This window comes from Synchiropus splendidus, chromosome 1, assembly GCF_027744825.2.
Source record: "Synchiropus splendidus isolate RoL2022-P1 chromosome 1, RoL_Sspl_1.0, whole genome shotgun sequence".
Lineage (NCBI taxonomy): Eukaryota > Metazoa > Chordata > Actinopteri > Syngnathiformes > Callionymidae > Synchiropus > Synchiropus splendidus.
The window spans coordinates 70,525,883-70,542,802 of record NC_071334.1 but is presented as its reverse complement, the minus strand read 5'-3'; the positions used below and the strand labels follow the sequence as shown (position 1 = coordinate 70,542,802).

The following is a 16,920-nucleotide window of genomic DNA, read 5'->3' as shown; positions in this document are numbered from 1 at the left end:
GATCTCTAAACAGCTGCTCAGTCTCCACTGTCTCCTTGGTGCTTCCACTGGTGTCCAGCAGGAGAACATGTCATGTGCTCAGTTCAGATGAAGAGTCTGAGCAGCGTCACACACCCACATCCTCTCTGTCTGCTTCTGGATCACATGTTCAGTCTGAAGCTCTTTGGAGCTCAGTCAGTCACTTCTGCTGCTCTGTCCATACCTGAGAGTCTCCAGCCTCCAGTCTGGACTCTCCAGTCCAGCAGACAGCTGCTCCAGTCCTGCTCCTCCTGGATGGTTGTTCCTCAGGTCCAGCTCTCTCAGGTGGGAGGGGTTAGAGGTCAGAGCTGAGGCCAGAGAAGCACAGCCTCTCTCTGAGATGCTACACTGTATCAGACTGTAATGAAGGAGAAACAGAGTTTTATAGAATCATGAGAGCAGAAGAACCGTCCAGTTGTGGAGCAGAACTGAAGAGAGGAGATGATGTGTTCTGACCTGAGAGTCTCCAGGTGACAGTGTGGACTCTTCAGTCCAGCAGACAGCAGCTCCACTCCTGCATCCTTCAGGTTGATGTTGCCACTCAGGTCCAGTTGTGTCAGACTAGAGGACGGAGAGCTGAGGACTGAGGACAGAAGGGAACCACTTCTCTCTGACAGTCTACAGCAGCTCAGTCTATGAAAGAGACGAGTGTCATCAACAAGTGAGACTTTTTCAATCCTCTATTGTGACAAGACTTTAAAGACTTGATGTGAGGAGCCACTGAACTCTCTCCATTCAGAAGATCATCATCACATTATGGTCGGAATATTTGAAGCACTTTTATATCAGCCAGGATCAACCTGATCAAACATGTCTGAAACACTGCGACTGTTGTGAGGCCAGTGTTTTTGGCTCTATTATTGGTCAAAAGAGCAACAAGAGAACAGAAACATGGAGATGAAGACAAAACGTTTCAAAGTCAAACTCAGTGGACCCAACAGAGAAAGGAGCTCCGATGAAAAAAGGTGTGATTCTGCTCCAATATTATGAACATGAGCTGCAGAGATGATGATTCTATTGGAGCTGATGAACATTGTCCTCAATATCTTCAACATCAATCCATAAATCCACTGGAGGAATGTGTGAAGCAGAAATGGAGACTTGAGAGAAACAAAGTCAGACTGTAGTAAAGTAGTAAACACCTGGAGAAGAAGAGAAAACCCAGTGTTTTCTCAGCAACATGACAAACATCAATCAACATGATGGACAAGAAACAGCCACTAAACTGTCCATGTTGGTTCAGAAAGACTTGAGAAAAGTGGATCACTTCTTTTGAAAAATCAGGAAACTCATTGGTTTGAGGGAAAAAATGAGAAGAAAAAGAGGAAGTGAATTTCTGAGCCAAAGATGAAGTGAAATCTAGAAATGGAGCTGTAACATCAGAAGAATCACTGACGTGTCTCTGAATGTGTTTCCAGATCAATAAATACTGATCAACATGTCTGACCTGAGAGTCTCCAGGTGACAGTGTGGACTCTTCAGTCCAGCAGACAGCAGCTCCACTCCTGCATCCTTCAGCTTGTTGTAGCTCAGGTCCAGTTGTGTCAGACTAGAGGACGGAGAGCTGAGGACTGAGGACAGAAGGGAACCACTTCTCTCTGACAGTCCACAGTCGCTCAGGCTGTGAAAGAGACGAGTGTCATCAACAAGTGAGACTTTTTCAATCCTCTATTGTGACAAGACTTTAAAGACTTGATGTGAGGACACACTGAACTCTTTCCATTCAGAAGATCATCATCACAAGTCAAACTCAGTGGACCCAACAGAGAAAGGAGCTCCGATGAAAAAAGGTGTGATTCTGCTCCAATATTATGAACATGAGCTGCAGAGATGATGATTCTATTGGAGCTGATGAACATTGTCCTCAATATCTTCAACATCAATCCATAAATCCACTGGAGGAATGTGTGAAGCAGAAATGGAGACTTGAGAGAAACAAAGTCAGACTGTAGTAAAGTAGTAAACACCTGGAGAAGAAGAGAAAACCCAGTGTTTTCTCAGCAACATGACAAACATCAATCAACATGATGGACAAGAAACAGCCACTAAACTGTCCATGTTGTGGAGCAGAACTGAAGAGAGGAGATGATGTGTTCTGACCTGAGAGTCTCCAGGTGACAGTGTGGACTCTTCAGTCCAGCAGACAGCAGCTCCACTCCTGCATCCTTCAGGTCCCAGTTCTCACTCAGGTCCAGTTGTGTCAGACTAGAGGACGGAGAGCTGAGGACTGAGGACAGAAGGGAACCACTTCTCTCTGACAGTCCACACCTCCTCAGGCTGTGAAAGAGACGAGTGTCATCAACAAGTGAGACTTTTTCAATCCTCTATTGTGACAAGACTTTAAAGACTTGATGATGGTGAGGACCCACTGAACTCTTTCCATTCAGAAGATCATCATCACATTGTGGTTGGAATATACATGTGTTTTGGGAAACTTAGTTCTCATGAGGATTTTCTAACAGAAGCAGCACAGACAACACACACACACACACACACACGCACACACACACACGCACACACACACACACACACACACACACGTGCACTGCTGTCTTAGTGGGGACACCTCATTGTCATAACCCTTGTCCTAACACCCAGCCTCAAACCCTCAACCTACACTGTAAAAAATTATGGTGAAATTGACAGTGAAATGCTGCCAAACCATGACATCATGAACATGTCAACAGAAAAACAAAACACTTGATTTTGAAGGTATTTTTCATCCAACACAGAACAAAGCAAAACAGTGAACGAAGTGAAAAGAATCCATTTCTTTGTAGAAGCTCCAGGTTGCTGCAACTTGGACAGAGAGCAGCTGTAATGCAGGGGAGTCAAAGCGCTCCTCAAAGGGCGGCAGGGTGCAGGCTTTGGTTCCAACCAACCAAGAGGAGACCTTCTCACCAACCAGGTGTCTGAAGGCTGGAATCACTTGATTGACAGTCTGGCGCTGACACCTGATTGGTTCACCTCTTTGTGTTTGCTGGGTTGGAACCAGAACCTTCTGTGGATCAGTTTGACTCCCCTGCTGTGATGGCAGAAACAGTCCAGTCAGACTGTCATGACAGAACTGCACTGCTGAATGATGGGTAATGGAGCTTTTTTCATTGATGTTTTACAGGGATAAACTGTAACGTTTGACAACATTTATTCACCTTTCATATCTCATGTAACTCACTAACTAGAGGCTGGAAACAAGAGTGTTTTTCAGCACACATGAAAGAGCAGGCATCATGAAGGAATCATCAAGTTTTCAAACCTTTGGAAGCTGCCAAAGGTTTGAAAACTTGCTTCAACACCATGAAGCTCCTTGGCCAGGAACATCCCATGTTGTAGCCTGTGATGGTGGACTGGGCTGCAGAGCATCATGGGAACTATCAGGCTCATTTCAAGATCATATTTGTTTACGGCCAACCCTCGCGGTTATTCACATCCCGCAAGGTCCACCACTCGCATTTTCATTGGTCGACGCGGCATGGAAGAGCGACGCTATCAATCAGCTGTTTGACAGTGATGACGAGAGGAAAAGCCAGGTAAATTCATTTAAAGTTCACACATACAAGTCACATTTCATTAAATGATGATGTGTTCTGACCTGAGAGTCTCCAGGTGACAGTGTGGACTCTTCAGTCCAGCAGACAGCAGCTCCACTCCTGCATCCTTCAGGTCCATGTTCTCACTCAGGTCCAGTTGTGTCAGACTAGAGGACGGAGAGCTGAGGACTGAGGACAGAAGGGAACCACTTCTCTCTGACAGTCCACAGTCGATCAGGCTGTGAAAGAGACGAGTGTCATCAACAAGTGAGACTTTTTCAATCCTCTATTGTGACAAGACTTTAAAGCGGTAACTTGTCGGATTTGGACATAAACAGATTATTTTCAGATTTCCTGAGATGACAGGTTTCATTTTGAACAGTCCAAAGTCCCGGAGTCAGACTCTCCAGCTCCCTGTTAAAGGCTCCCTTGGAGTATGTGACTTTCCCCTGGCGGGTCGCCTGAGGCGTGTTCTGAGAGTGGCGTCACAGCCCCAACTCCACCCCCACCACAACACTTTATGGCAAAGGGGCAGGACTACTTCGGCAGCGAGCTGAGTTCAATTTACACCATGGCAGAAGCAAGAGTTTGTGGTGAGGAGTCCAAGAAGAGAAAGCGTGAAACCCACAGAGCAAGATCTCTGACAAGAGTCAACACAGACGCATTCACAGCCTGGAGAGAACTGAGAGCTACCAAAGGATTTTCTTCTGATTCTGAAGTGGCGATGTTTCCACTCGACTTGTAAGTCAATTTTGTGTTCACTGCTGTCTCTGTTGTGTTGGCAAATCATGAAACAAATGTCTATATGCTTGTTGTTTGTATACAAGTGTGTTTGTATATATGTTTGCAGCGAAACAAGTGAACTGCACTGCTAAAACGGGATAGATATACTTTGTGTATGGTGAAAATAGTTTATCAATAAAATGATTGACAGTGAAAATGACTTCTCACGTTCTAACAGTTATGGATGTTTGTCTGCTGTGAGTCATATTGCGCTGCCTGTAAAGCATTCTTTGTGCTTACCGCGGGTCTTGGGTGTGTTATCAAATGTGGGGAACTTATTTTTGAGATGATAACAAACGTGCAAGTGTCCGTGGCTAACGTCCGCTAGGATTTATCAGACAGAGATATTGTCGATTCACTGTCATTTGCAGTGCTCATGGTCCATGTGGTTTGGACATGTGTAACATGTTATATCTCATGTTCTATCTGTAGCTGCTGCCGGTGAGTCCTCAGAAGCGCACATTCAGAGCTGGACACGCACCGGGCACCTCTTCACTTCTGGAGAGACGTCACTCACTCGCCAACCCCTCCCACATGCAGCGGCCACACACATAGAGGAACAGCCACCTGCAGCAGACACTCGACATTCACAACACTCGTAACTAAAAGATACCGGTCAGTAAATGTTCAAACTGCCCCCTTTGCTCCATTCTGAAACGTGCAGTCAAAATGAAGTTTTATAATCTGGGTCCGTCGCTCATGCAGCTGCTTCCACCTCTCGCTGAATCCTGCCTCTCCTCACTCACATGACGGAGTTTTATCTCTGAATGACTGATACTTCTAGAAGTTGCCTTTGCAAGTATAAGCTGGACAGTGTTGTGTATATGACTTTCTCTGATGATATTTTTCGTTGTTTCGTCACAGTCTGTGCTCATAAACAAACGTGCGCTGGGGGCGGGACCGGAGACCGGAGACTCATTTACCTGTGGCGCTGCCAAAAGCAAATATTTTCAATCCTGCCCACAGCTGCTTTAAAGACTTGATGTGAGGAGCCACTGAAGTCTTTCCATTCCACACACGTGTGTACTGCTCTCCCTGTGGGGACATTGTGAGGTTTCTCCTGGCCATCACCCTTTCCCCAGCCTCTCTCCCTGAACCTCACCCTCCAAAACACACGGCTCACCTGAACCAGGACTCTAATTACAAAAATCAGTGCTCTCCACATCAAAAAGATCTTTCAAATTCACAGACATCACATGTGAAATCTGTGTCTTATTTCACACCAGACCGGAAAATAACCTTTGTCTCTCCATTGACTCCTGTTCATATCTGAGGCTAACCAAGGTCCAGGTTCAGGCTCCCTATATGTCTATCTAGATATGATCTGGAGGTGATGGTCTCCTTTTCAGGGGAAGGATTGTGAGCCTGGAGACCGTTTGTTCGGCTGGAAAACCACCAGTGAAAAACCCAGGTGAGAGCGGCGAGTGGCGTCTGTTCTCTGGGAACAATCCACTGTGGATTTAACAAACTGAGTCTGCCTCTCCAAACAGGACCTGGTGAGAGGCATCAACCTTTTTTTCATGGATTAAGGCTGCACCACCATCATTTCTGGTGCCTTCCTTTACTTTAGTGAATCATGAATTTGTGTATTATTATGGACTGGAAGTTCACGTTTTGCTCACTATATTCTGGAGCGTGGGTGGTCTAATTGCTTGGAGCGTCTGGAGGTGCTTATTTTAAGGCATCCTGAGAGTTTTTCCTTCCTCAGTGTGGAGGTGAAGTGCTACACTCTGAGTGACAGCAGCATTGATGCCGAGGGCTCTGATGTTTCTCTCATCTCAGAGTGAAGGAGCAGCTCTCATACACTTCCATTGGAAGAGAGGAGACAACAACTACAGGATCAGAGAGTTGATACCAGGTCCTCCTGCAGTGACCTCTGACCCTTGTGTAGCAATAATCCATAACATAACATGACACAATGTTGCCCAACAAGGCCCTCTGTTGTCTGGCCTTGTTCCTGTGAAACATCACCATTCAACGCTGTGAGCTCAGTTTGGGAGCAATCCAACAGCAGGTGGGCGTGGCCTTGAGCCTTGTTCTGTCAGTGCCACTGGAAATAACTGTGATGAACATGAATTTGTGGTGAAGTAAGTTTGATGAAGTGAGGAGACTTTGGTGTTGATTTACAGCCGAAATGATCAGATTTCATCCCTTGACTTCCCAACTAATCACCCCGGACAGGAACTGCCCCCCCTCTTCAAATTCACTTTACAGTCCCCATGTTGAAGTTAGCAGCACCTGGGGGCGCTGTTGAGCCAGATTAGACCTGTGTGTCAGTGGTCACATCATCAGAGATGTTGCAGGTTTCAGTGTTGATCCACTTACCGAGCTTCTTTTGAAGCTTGGACCACTGGCAGCAGCCTCTCAAGAACCTCCACTGAAGCAGAGTATTTCTTCAGGTCAAACACGTCCAGATCTTCCTCTGAGGACAGTAAGATGAAGGCCAGGGTGGACCACTGAGCAGGAGACAGCTGAGCTGTGGATCGAGCTCCTGATCTCAGCAGCTGATTCACCTCCTCCACCAGAGAAGTGACCTTCAGTTCACTCAGACAGTGGAACAGATTGATGATTCTCTCTGGAGACACTTTCTCACTGATCTTCTTCCTGATGAACTCTGCTGTGTCCTGATGGGTCCAGGAGCTACTTCCTGTCTGGGTCAACAAACCTGGAAGGAGCCTCTGGTTGGTCTGCAGAGAAAGACCCAGGAGGAAGCGCAGGAACAAGTCCAGATGTCCATTTGGACTTTCTACAGCTTCATTTATTGCTCTCTGGTAGAACTGTTCTGGATGGAAGTTCTTTCTGAAGATTCTTGATAGTGTTGATGTTAGCAATGAACCTAGCAGATTGACTCCAGAGTTGAAGAACTTCAGGTGGACATGAAGAGCAGCCAGAAACTCCTGAAGACTCAGGTGGACGAAGCAGAAGACCTTGTCCTGGTACAGTCCTCTCTCCTCTCTGAAGATCTGTGTGAAGACTCCTGAGTAAACTGCAGCAGCTGTGATGTCGATGCCACACTCTGTGAGGTCTGATTCATAGAAGATCAAGTTTCCTCTCTGCAGCTGCTCAAAAGCCAGTTTTCCCAGAGACTCCATCATCTTCCTGCTCTCAGGAGTCCAAACCTCGTCTGTCCCAGCTCCTCCATGGAACTTGAGCTGCTTGACTTTGGCCTGAACCACCAGGAAGTGGATGTACATCTCAGTCAGGGTCTTGGGCAGCTCTCTGGTCTCTCTGCTCTTCAACATGTCCTCCAGAACTGTGGCAGTGATCCAGCAGAAGATGGGGATGTGACACATGATGTAGAGGCTTCGTGAGCTCCTGATGTGAGACATGATGGCGCTCTGCTGCTCATCTCTGAACCTCTTCATGAAGTACTCCTCCTTCTGGAGGTCAGTGAACCCTCTGACCTCTGTCACCCTGTCCACACACTCAGGAGGGATCTGATTGGCTGCTGCAGGTCGTGTGGTGATCCAGAGCTGAGCTGAGGGAAGCAGGTTCCCCCTGATGAGGTTGGTCAGCAGGACGTCTACTGAGGTGGACTCTGTAGCTGCTGTCAGGACCCGACTGTTGAAGTCCAGAGGGAGTCGACACTCGTCCAGACCGTCCAAGATGAACAGAACCTGGACTTCTTCAAAGCTGCTGAGTCCTGAGTCTTTGGCTTCAGGAAAGAAGTGATGAACAAGTTCCACCAAACTCAACTGCTTCTCTTTCAGCAGGTTCAGCTCTCTGAAGGTGAAAGGAAACACCAGCTGGAAGTTCTGGTGGGCTTTGTCTTCAGCCCAGTCCAGAGTCAGCTTCTGTGTCAGGAGGGTCTTCCCAATGCCAGCCACGCCCTTCGTCAGCAGGCTCCTGATTGGTCGCTCTGTGTCAGCTGAGGCTTTAAAGAGGTCTTCTGGTCTGATGGTAGTTCCTGCTCTGGTCTGCTGCCTGGTTGCTTCTTCGATCTGTCGGACCTCGTGCTCCTGGTTGACCTGCTCTGTGCCCCCCTCAGTGATGTAGAGCTCTGTGTAGATCTGATTCAGAGGGGCAGAGTTTCCTGCTTTAGCGACCCCCTCAGACACACTGTGGAACTGCTCCTTCAGCCTCCTCTTCAGTCGTCCTCCACACTCTGCAGCACGACTTCCTGAATGAAGAGAGAAGTCACATGGTCAGAAGGTGAAGCTGATCAGGTGTTTCAAGGTCAAATTGACTTGTAGATTGAAGGATGGGAAAAAGACAGAGGCATGTTACGAGCAAAGGAAAGCTGGGAGAGAATCTGTCAGAGCCAGTGGTTGTAAACAGGGTCAAATACATGGCGAGAATTCTGCTGGAAAAAGACACCTTGGTACAGGTGATACTTGTGGGAGATACTGTGGGGCCAAAGAGGCAAATCAGTGGCAGAGTCATCGAATCAATATTTTTGTGACCGAATACCTATTGAGGAAATGACTTTGTACACTGATGGCAGCCAGTAAACAATGTATAACAAGGAAATGGTTGGAAGTTGAACCCCCACCACAGAACAATGGTGAGATGTTGCATAATTCTTTCATTTTTTATCATGGAGAACTTGACATTTGCTCTCAGAACAGAGAATTTTTTTATAAAATGTGGTCAAAATAGACTGAATATGTCAAAATATTAGCAGCGATTTCCCAGGGTGAGAAAGAATAAGCAAAGCAGATATTATAGATTGATTTGAAACCTGCGCTCCCTGGCTCCCTTGTTTAGTTGCAATGTTATTACGTAAAAAAGACAGTGATAGAGATAGTTGAACTCTCTTCCTGCAAATACCTCATGGGAAAGATGTATGACGTACTCAAGAGACTGGACTGAATAGTACAAGAAGTGTTTGTTACGGTGTGTGTGTGATATGATGTGCCTTTCCTTAATGGAAAGAGAACGGAAAATTCATCAGCGCTGGGAAAACACTACATGCTAGTGGTGACTGATCGGGTGGAAGTGACGTCATCAAAAGATCTGGTGGGCAGAGAGAGTGATGACATCTCTCACCAGAGAAACCCTTCCACAATTGGGATTCCAGCAGTTCAGACAACATGTCATCTTTTGAGCAAAAGGTATTTAGCAGTGACTTGGAGTCCAACAAGGTTTGGGTGCTGTTTATCATCTCAGAGTCAAGGCTGGGTCACGACTAGGACCAACGAAGACTTGAAGCCAGGCTGAGTTACATCTGTGCAGGCACAAACTGAAGTGGGCGGAGCCTTTGCCACTGGCACTCATGAGCTGTCACATGTAAACACACATGTGATGCTACATGAAATGTTGACGGGTCCCTGATAAAGGACCTCCACATAAAGTAAATGCAACATCATGTTCCATTCTCAGGTCAGAGTAACCTTGTGCCTCCTCTGGGTCAGTGACCATCTCCCTGTCCAAGGCAAAGCTCCATCTGAGTGTGTCGTGAGACGATCAACAAAGTGTGATGTCAGACACCGAGGGACGGCCCACCATCAAACTGGATCAAGCCTGTGGGATCACTTGTTCGTGGATGTGGTGCCCCAGATGATGGTGATGCTGGTTTTCTGTCAGGTGAGAAGTGAGGCAAATCTCCAGGGTTCCTCCCCAGGTTTCTAAGAACCAGCACCATCCTGCTAACTTGGTGAACCTCCTCACTCTTGAGCACCTTCCTGCACCACTGTCAGCAACAACAAGAGGAGGGAAACAAACTGCAGACTCCTGCCACTATTTCACAGGCTTCTACACCCTGGCTACACTTGGACACCCAGTGGAGGGCTGTCAGAGGCCCCTGATACAGAGTCATGTGACGTGGGAGGAAACCAGAGTGCACAGAGGAAGCTAGAAGAACCAGGTACATCATCTTTCAGCACTGATGTGTTGCTGTGACACGTCATGAACGTGTGAGTGAAGTGATGATGAATGAAACTAGTTTCAGCTCACCCTGATCCACAGAGTCGGAGGGCCACTTCATGAGAGGATGTTCTTCTCTGGCCTGGTTCTCTTCCTCAGATGAACCTGAAAATGATCATGATGACATGGTCAACACCTCCATTCACTCCAGTTAAGTCCAAACCTGGTTGTGTTTGTGTCAGTTTTCATTTGGGGTTGAATAGTGTGAAACATGAGGGAGAACGAGAGGTCGAGCCTCAGAGCTCCAGATATTCAAAGCTTTGAGTCGTCTGATTTATGATCTAGAATTTAAATGACTTTATTCCCAGGTCTTGCTCAGTAACGATCCAAGCTCGGGTCACGGAGGCAGCAGCCGGAGCACAGAGGCCCAGACGTCCACCTCACTGACAGGAATACAGAATCTGTCAATCCTCCTCCTCTGGAGCTGCTGTCACTCACGTGAACACGATGCTTCACTGGATCATAAAACATGGACACAGCAGCCATCGTATGAACTTCAACTCAAGATGAGTTGAAAAATACAAACATTTATTTTTTAAGCTCAGCAGCTCAATGTTGATGTGAGGTTTGATCACTAAAGAAAACATCAATAAATCAATGCCGTGTGTCTCAGTGGAATATTTGAGTGTGAGTGGAACAGTGTCGGGAGCAGAGTGGACGATGAACTCACCCCTACTTTGGTTTGCTGCCTGGAGTTCCACATCAGCTTCCTTCGCTTTTGCACGGTGAGCTGGATAAACAACGAAAACAAGGTCACAACTTCATTTAACCTTTGTTCCTGAATGAATCCATGAGCTAAAGTCGCAACAGCTTTGTGTGACTCCTGAACAACATCTGTAGCTTCTTCTGTGTCCAGACTGGAATCAGTCACCGCTGGTGCTTTCACAAACATCAACTCACCACTGTGACCAGGTAAGAACACAGGACACACAGTGACAGATGAGTGGTGAGCTGATGAAGCTGCATGGAGCAGTGTCACTCAAAGATCACTAGGTGGCTCTCATTGGACCAATGATGAGAGGTTTCATTCCACTTCCTGTTCAAAGATGAAGGAGCAGAGCTGCTTCATGAAGCTGCGAAAGACTGGACTGTGGAGCGTCCACTCAGTTGGTCCAAACCAGAGGAGCGTCAACAGAACCAGCCAGGACCTCCACCAGAGAGACCACCTCTGAGCTGAGTCACTTTGTGAGAGTCTCCTTGTGTTGTCACTACATGTGTGTGTGTGTGTGTGAGTTTCATCCTTCACCTTTATGTCTCCTCCAGACCACCAGGCCCACAATCAGAAGCACAGCCACCATCAACACGCCGACGATGGGGACCACAGTCGGCACCACAGACTCTGGAGTTTCTGAGGGAGAGCCACATCATGAACTAACAAGCTCACAGAAGATGCTGTTGGGTGGAGCACACGGACCTGGGTAACATTTCCTGGCTGCTAAAGTAGCTTTGTCTTCACTCAGAGGGCTGCTGACACGACAGGTGAACACCGTCTCGTCATGTTCCTCCTCCAGACCAATCGTCAGGTTGGAGCCGCGATGTTTAGTTCCATTGAAGCTCCACTCATAGTTCAGTAGCTGAGGGTGACTGGACTCAGCAGAGCAAACCAGCTTTGCCTGGTGGTCACCATCCATCTCACAGGAAACACTGGTGATGGACACTTCAGCTGGACCACACAGAAACATGAGTGGTGACTTCCATATGTTCAGACATCTGTACAGTCAAGGTGAGAGCATCAGCTCTTCTGTTGCTATGGTGACTGACAGACCAGGTGAGGGAGGGGTTTCTATGGACCATGATGTTTGCTGAAGATTTGTAGTGAAAGTAAAGAGGAGGTGGAGGAGAAGCTGGAGAGAAAAGGGATGAAAGCTTGTGAAGGACAGACAGGAGGACGAGTGAAGAGGAGGAGAAGAGGGAGAGAAAACAGTTGAAGCATGGTGAAGAAGAGAGTGCAGGCAGGGTGGAGAGAAGAGGGAAGCTTCCCTGGACTGTAGTGGTCATGTTCAGAGACTCAGGAGTCAGAGTCAGAGCTGAAGATACTGAGATTGGGAGAAAGTACAAGATCAGAAATGAGTCTATCAGAAGTTTGGAGACAAACGGAGGACAGATGTTTGGACACGTGGAGAGGAGAGACATAGGTGGATCAAGGATGTTGGAGATGAAGGAGAGGAGGAGCACTGATGATAAATGAAGGTGTGACTGGAGTGCAGACTCTTCATCATCAACATTAGTGACGTCAGAGAGTCACAGTGAAGCACAATGAACTCACCTGTCACCTCCCAACGATGATACTCTTTTTTAGTCTGGTGGTTCTGATCTTTGACCCAAACCTCCAGCTCATATTCTCCTCTGTCCTCCAACCGCACTTCTCTGATCCAGAGTGTTGCACTAAACTGGTCCACTATGGTTCTGTCGTCATAGGAGCCATAGAAATGTTGTTTGCCACTGTCAAATGTAGCAACTTTCTCGCCGTTGTGTCTCCAAAAGATCTTCTCCAGACGACCAAAGGCAAGTGATGGAGGCTGGATTATAATCTCATCCTGCTTCAGGGTGTAGTCCCTCTTCTGTGCTGCAGCTGAGAACGACAGGAGAAAACACTGATGATGGTGGACCTGCCACACTGGAGAACCAGTCGATCAAACAACGATCGACGATGTCGACCGACAGTTCTTGAGGTGAGAACTGCTTCAGGTTTGAGCGTCCACCACGGTCCTTAAGCAGAGAAGAGAATCTGAAGAGACGGTCTCATCTCTCTCTCTCTCCTGTCAGTGATGTTAACCTTCACTGAGCAAAAGCTCTCTCCCTCTGCTTCCAAGTCCTGTTGAGCCTCTCCTAACCACCTTCACGTTTGTCATGACAGAGACGTGCTGCTGAAACAGGAAGATGAGGGCTACACTGGAGAAGGATGTCAACAGTCCACTGGGCAGAGTGTTCTCCGCTGAAACTACAGACCTGGGTTCAAATCATCCACCAGACGCTCTCAAAGTTTTACAATAAAGACATTTCATGTTCACTGACAAATAACATTTGCCTACTTTGACAAAACACTTATTATTGTGTTGGTAAAATGAGTCCAAAACTAATGACTGGACCTCGATGTAACACAGTCCAGAACGCTGCTGCCACCTGCTGACCCATTTTTGACTGCAGATGCTGTGAATGGTATTTCAAAGGCAAGGAAATTGTGGATAAAGCAGATGGAGGGCCAAATCTTCAGAGCAACAGATCCCACTCTGAGCAGAGCTCAGTGCTTTTCTGCTTTCAGTTGTCATAATTGGCCAATAAGTAACCAGGTTTATGGCTTTATCTCCTCAGCAATACAGACTTTATGCTCACTCAATGAACTTTGATTCAGTCATTGCAACCACAGACATACTCTAGTCTTCACTGAGATCCAGTGAGTGTCTGAATTGGGAGGAAATCAGAGTCACACATGTCCAAACACGACCAAGAGCAAGTCTGAACGAACGTCAGCAACCAGACTCGTTCAGGACAGGTGAGACAGGTGGTGCCGTGAAACCAGCGCCACAAGGTCGAGGAGAGCAGAGAGATCATCACTCACTACTTCCTACACTGGAAGAAAAGCCACATACCGAGACTGAAGGTGAAGAAGAGGCAGGCCAGTAGCGGGGCTCCCATCCTTCCACTGATGTGGACTCCTCACCAACATGCTCCCATGCTTCCTTCAGTCCTTCTGCTGAGTTCATCCACTCTCGGAGGACACAGGTCAAGAGTGGGCGGGTCTTCATCCCAGTCAGTTTGCAGGTGAATTCTGGGCGTGTCCTCATCAGAGTGCCGCTCAAAGTGTGACTAAAGTTCGCCATGAATGATTCACTCCAGCAGCACCAGCCAGTTCTGTGCTTCTGAAACGCGGTTTTCCAACCATTTGCAATAACACTCTTTTACCAGCGAGGCCGCCAAAAACAAATATTCTGAAACCACACAACATAAACAACAGAACATTACCAGTCCATTGTACACACAAATAGAAGCTCAATACAGTTGAAAGCTGTTTACAAACCACCTTTGGCTCAGGAGGAAGTCCTTGAGCTGGAACCTGACCTTGAGTGAGTCACAGTAGGAAATATAAATCAATACAATGTGATGGTCGTGACTAGGCCTGTATGATAAATCGCAATTTCGATTCACCATTGTTTCTGATTTAATTTTCAATTAATTTCGATTCGCATTTGATTTAGAAACGGACTGGATTTGCATCACAAATGCCACTTTCCTGTGAGTTTTACGCTCCCTAGCGGCGCTGCGAACCACTACCTTCTGAGTTCCCACAATGCTCATGACTTCTCCTTCAACCAATGACAAAGCGCCTTTTAGTCACGTGTTTCACTGGTGACGCGAACGCGGTAGTGATTGGGTCGGTCGCAGACAGGATAGAAACTGAAGGAATAAGGATGACAAACCGCGAACTAGTTAGGAGAATCAGCTCCCCAAACAGCCTCAAAACGAACATGTTAGGAAAAAAAGGACGGAGCATGGAGAGGGTTCCGGGGTCATGAAAGTGAGAGCGCTGGTTCCTCAGCAGCTGCTGATGCAGCTGACGCTTAGCAACACCCGACGGTCCCAGCGTGACATTCAGAACGCTAAGCTAATTGCCAAACAGATAATCATTAATTTCACTAGATGAGCAGCCTTTCTCAGGTGTCGTTTACATGGAGACAGAATCGACCGGCTCCATCTGCGTTTTGGAGTCAGGTGCAGCGTTTGTCAGCCACCAGAAACTGGAGTGGAAACTGAGTCTCTGAGTCCAGCTACAGTCTGTCAATATTTCACGGACACAGCTCAGTCGCTAGAGATTCACCTGTGTTTCACATCAAATTAAATGTTTTACAGTTGTGTCCTTTTGATATGATAGTTGCTGCATTCTGCAAGATTTTTTTTTGCCTTCTAGAAGAGGAAAAATAAAACCTTTCTGAATTAAAATGATTTAATGGTTCATGTTTTCACATCTTCGCCAGAGAAGATCTCATCATTTTGATTCCAAATTCATTGTCAATCCATGTGAACAGTATCCTGATCTGCAGCAAAAACCCTGATCGGAGCCTCCCTACCACAAATCTTTATCAGCACCTCAAACGTCATATGCCTGGTGATGCAACTTTGTTTTGTCACGGTTTAAGTGTGCAATAAACTATGTATTTCATGAGGGAAAAAAATCATGGCAGAGAATCGTGATATCAATTCTTATCTAAAAAATCGTGAAGCGTGAGTAGATCATGAACAGGTCTGACCACCATCACCTGGATGTTGGATCTGGACGACGACAAACATTCAGCAGGTCCAGAGAGTCACAGCACCAGAGTCATGGATGTGGTCAGAGAGGACCATGTTGCTCCAACTGCTGTTTATTCTGAGGAGGAAATACACAGAAAACACTTTTGCTCTTCACCATTAACACGCTTTTCTGCACTCTGGCCAGTGTCACAAACATTTCCATACATCTCAACAATAGACAGACAGATATCTTTGACTTGTCCCTCAGTGGGGAGAGACTCCTGATAATAAACCCCAGAGCTGCAGATAACATGAGCAACAGCACCACCTTCAGGAAGAGGTGGGGGGCAGGAGGGTGACAGGATGAGCCACCCAAAGCATGTGAAGGAGAAGTATCGCTGTTTGACGTCACAACAGAAACCACTCCAAACACATCTGTTGACACCAAACTACACAAACTGTAAATATCGTTTATAACATGTTAGTTAACTGGATTTTCTCCTCACAGACGAATGAAGCAGTGTCTTCTCTGCAGGGTGAGGTGGAAACAGCCAGAGAGAAATATAAATACCTGGAGGAAATAGGTGAAACTCATTGTTCCACTCCAGAACAGAACCAAACTTTATTTCCGGCCTCTTCACCAGCGTCACCAACATTTCCACACATCACACTTCAACGCTGATCACGATGAGCGCGCGCAGATCTGCTGACATGAGCAACACCGCCACCTGCAGGTTGAAGTCGAAACAGCTACAAGGAAATAAAAATATGGATCTAAAACACACCTGAGGGGCAAACAATGAAACTACCGGCTGCTTTCCGCGCGAACTTGTTTTCAGCACCATAATAATATGACTATGACTACAAGACAAATATGCTGCCGTCATCTTGAGGCGGGAATCCGCTCCTGACCTTGGCAAGGAGCCAAGAAACTCTGCCATTAGGGTCCTACAGGGAGTCACTGTGTTGGATACTACACGCTGAGGAAGCTCTCTCTTCACCACATTTCAACAGAATACAGTAGAGAAAACACCTACCCGCATCACTCGCACAACACCGAGACGTTTACAGAGACATGACAGAGTCTACGGAGGAGACTTTGCTCGGAGCAGCTCAGCCTCCGGTCAGCATCACGGTGGAGCAGGTGGGCGGGGCTACGGAAAGTTCCAGAACAAGCTGCGGGCCATGGGCAGGGTTGCCAGGTTGGGTGGTCTTCCGCTCAACCCCGCTTCTGTAGAACACATATACGGCTGGATAAAATCGCGCTGTGCGGATTCATAACATTTGAGCTGTTTTCCCCAACTTCCAGCAGGTGTTTCGTGATTGGTTAATCAGCTGCCACTCTGAAATGTTATTGGCCAATTTACAGTGAACCAATCAGTGGAGCAACTTCAACCAAAGTACGTTAAGGTAAATAAGATTGAAGTTTTTTTTTTATTTTGTTTTTTTCATTTACAAAAAATATACATAGACATACCAAACAAAACCGTATATT

At 46.8% G+C, this 16,920-nt stretch overlaps 1 protein-coding gene across 1 annotated transcript in view; it reads right to left on the bottom strand.

Moving 5' to 3' along the window:
• The window catches only part of LOC128762105 (NLR family CARD domain-containing protein 3-like), a 51,626-nt gene extending 34,866 nt beyond the window's left edge, over positions 1-16,760 (bottom strand). The window contains exons 1-13 of the mRNA XM_053869977.1: positions 15,997-16,760; positions 13,787-15,561; positions 12,463-12,768; positions 11,611-11,859; positions 11,443-11,544; positions 10,867-10,926; positions 10,227-10,301; positions 6,657-8,451; positions 3,611-3,787; positions 2,119-2,295; positions 1,466-1,639; positions 475-579; positions 203-376 (exon numbers count right to left, since the gene is read on the bottom strand). Coding sequence (XP_053725952.1) covers positions 203-376; positions 475-579; positions 1,466-1,639; positions 2,119-2,295; positions 3,611-3,787; positions 6,657-8,451; positions 10,227-10,301; positions 10,867-10,926; positions 11,443-11,544; positions 11,611-11,859; positions 12,463-12,768; positions 13,787-13,832 — 3,440 coding nt within the window. The 5' untranslated portion in view covers positions 13,833-15,561; positions 15,997-16,760. The remainder of the gene's footprint in view (positions 1-202; positions 377-474; positions 580-1,465; positions 1,640-2,118; positions 2,296-3,610; positions 3,788-6,656; positions 8,452-10,226; positions 10,302-10,866; positions 10,927-11,442; positions 11,545-11,610; positions 11,860-12,462; positions 12,769-13,786; positions 15,562-15,996) is intronic.
• Positions 16,761-16,920: the final 160 nt, after the last annotated feature.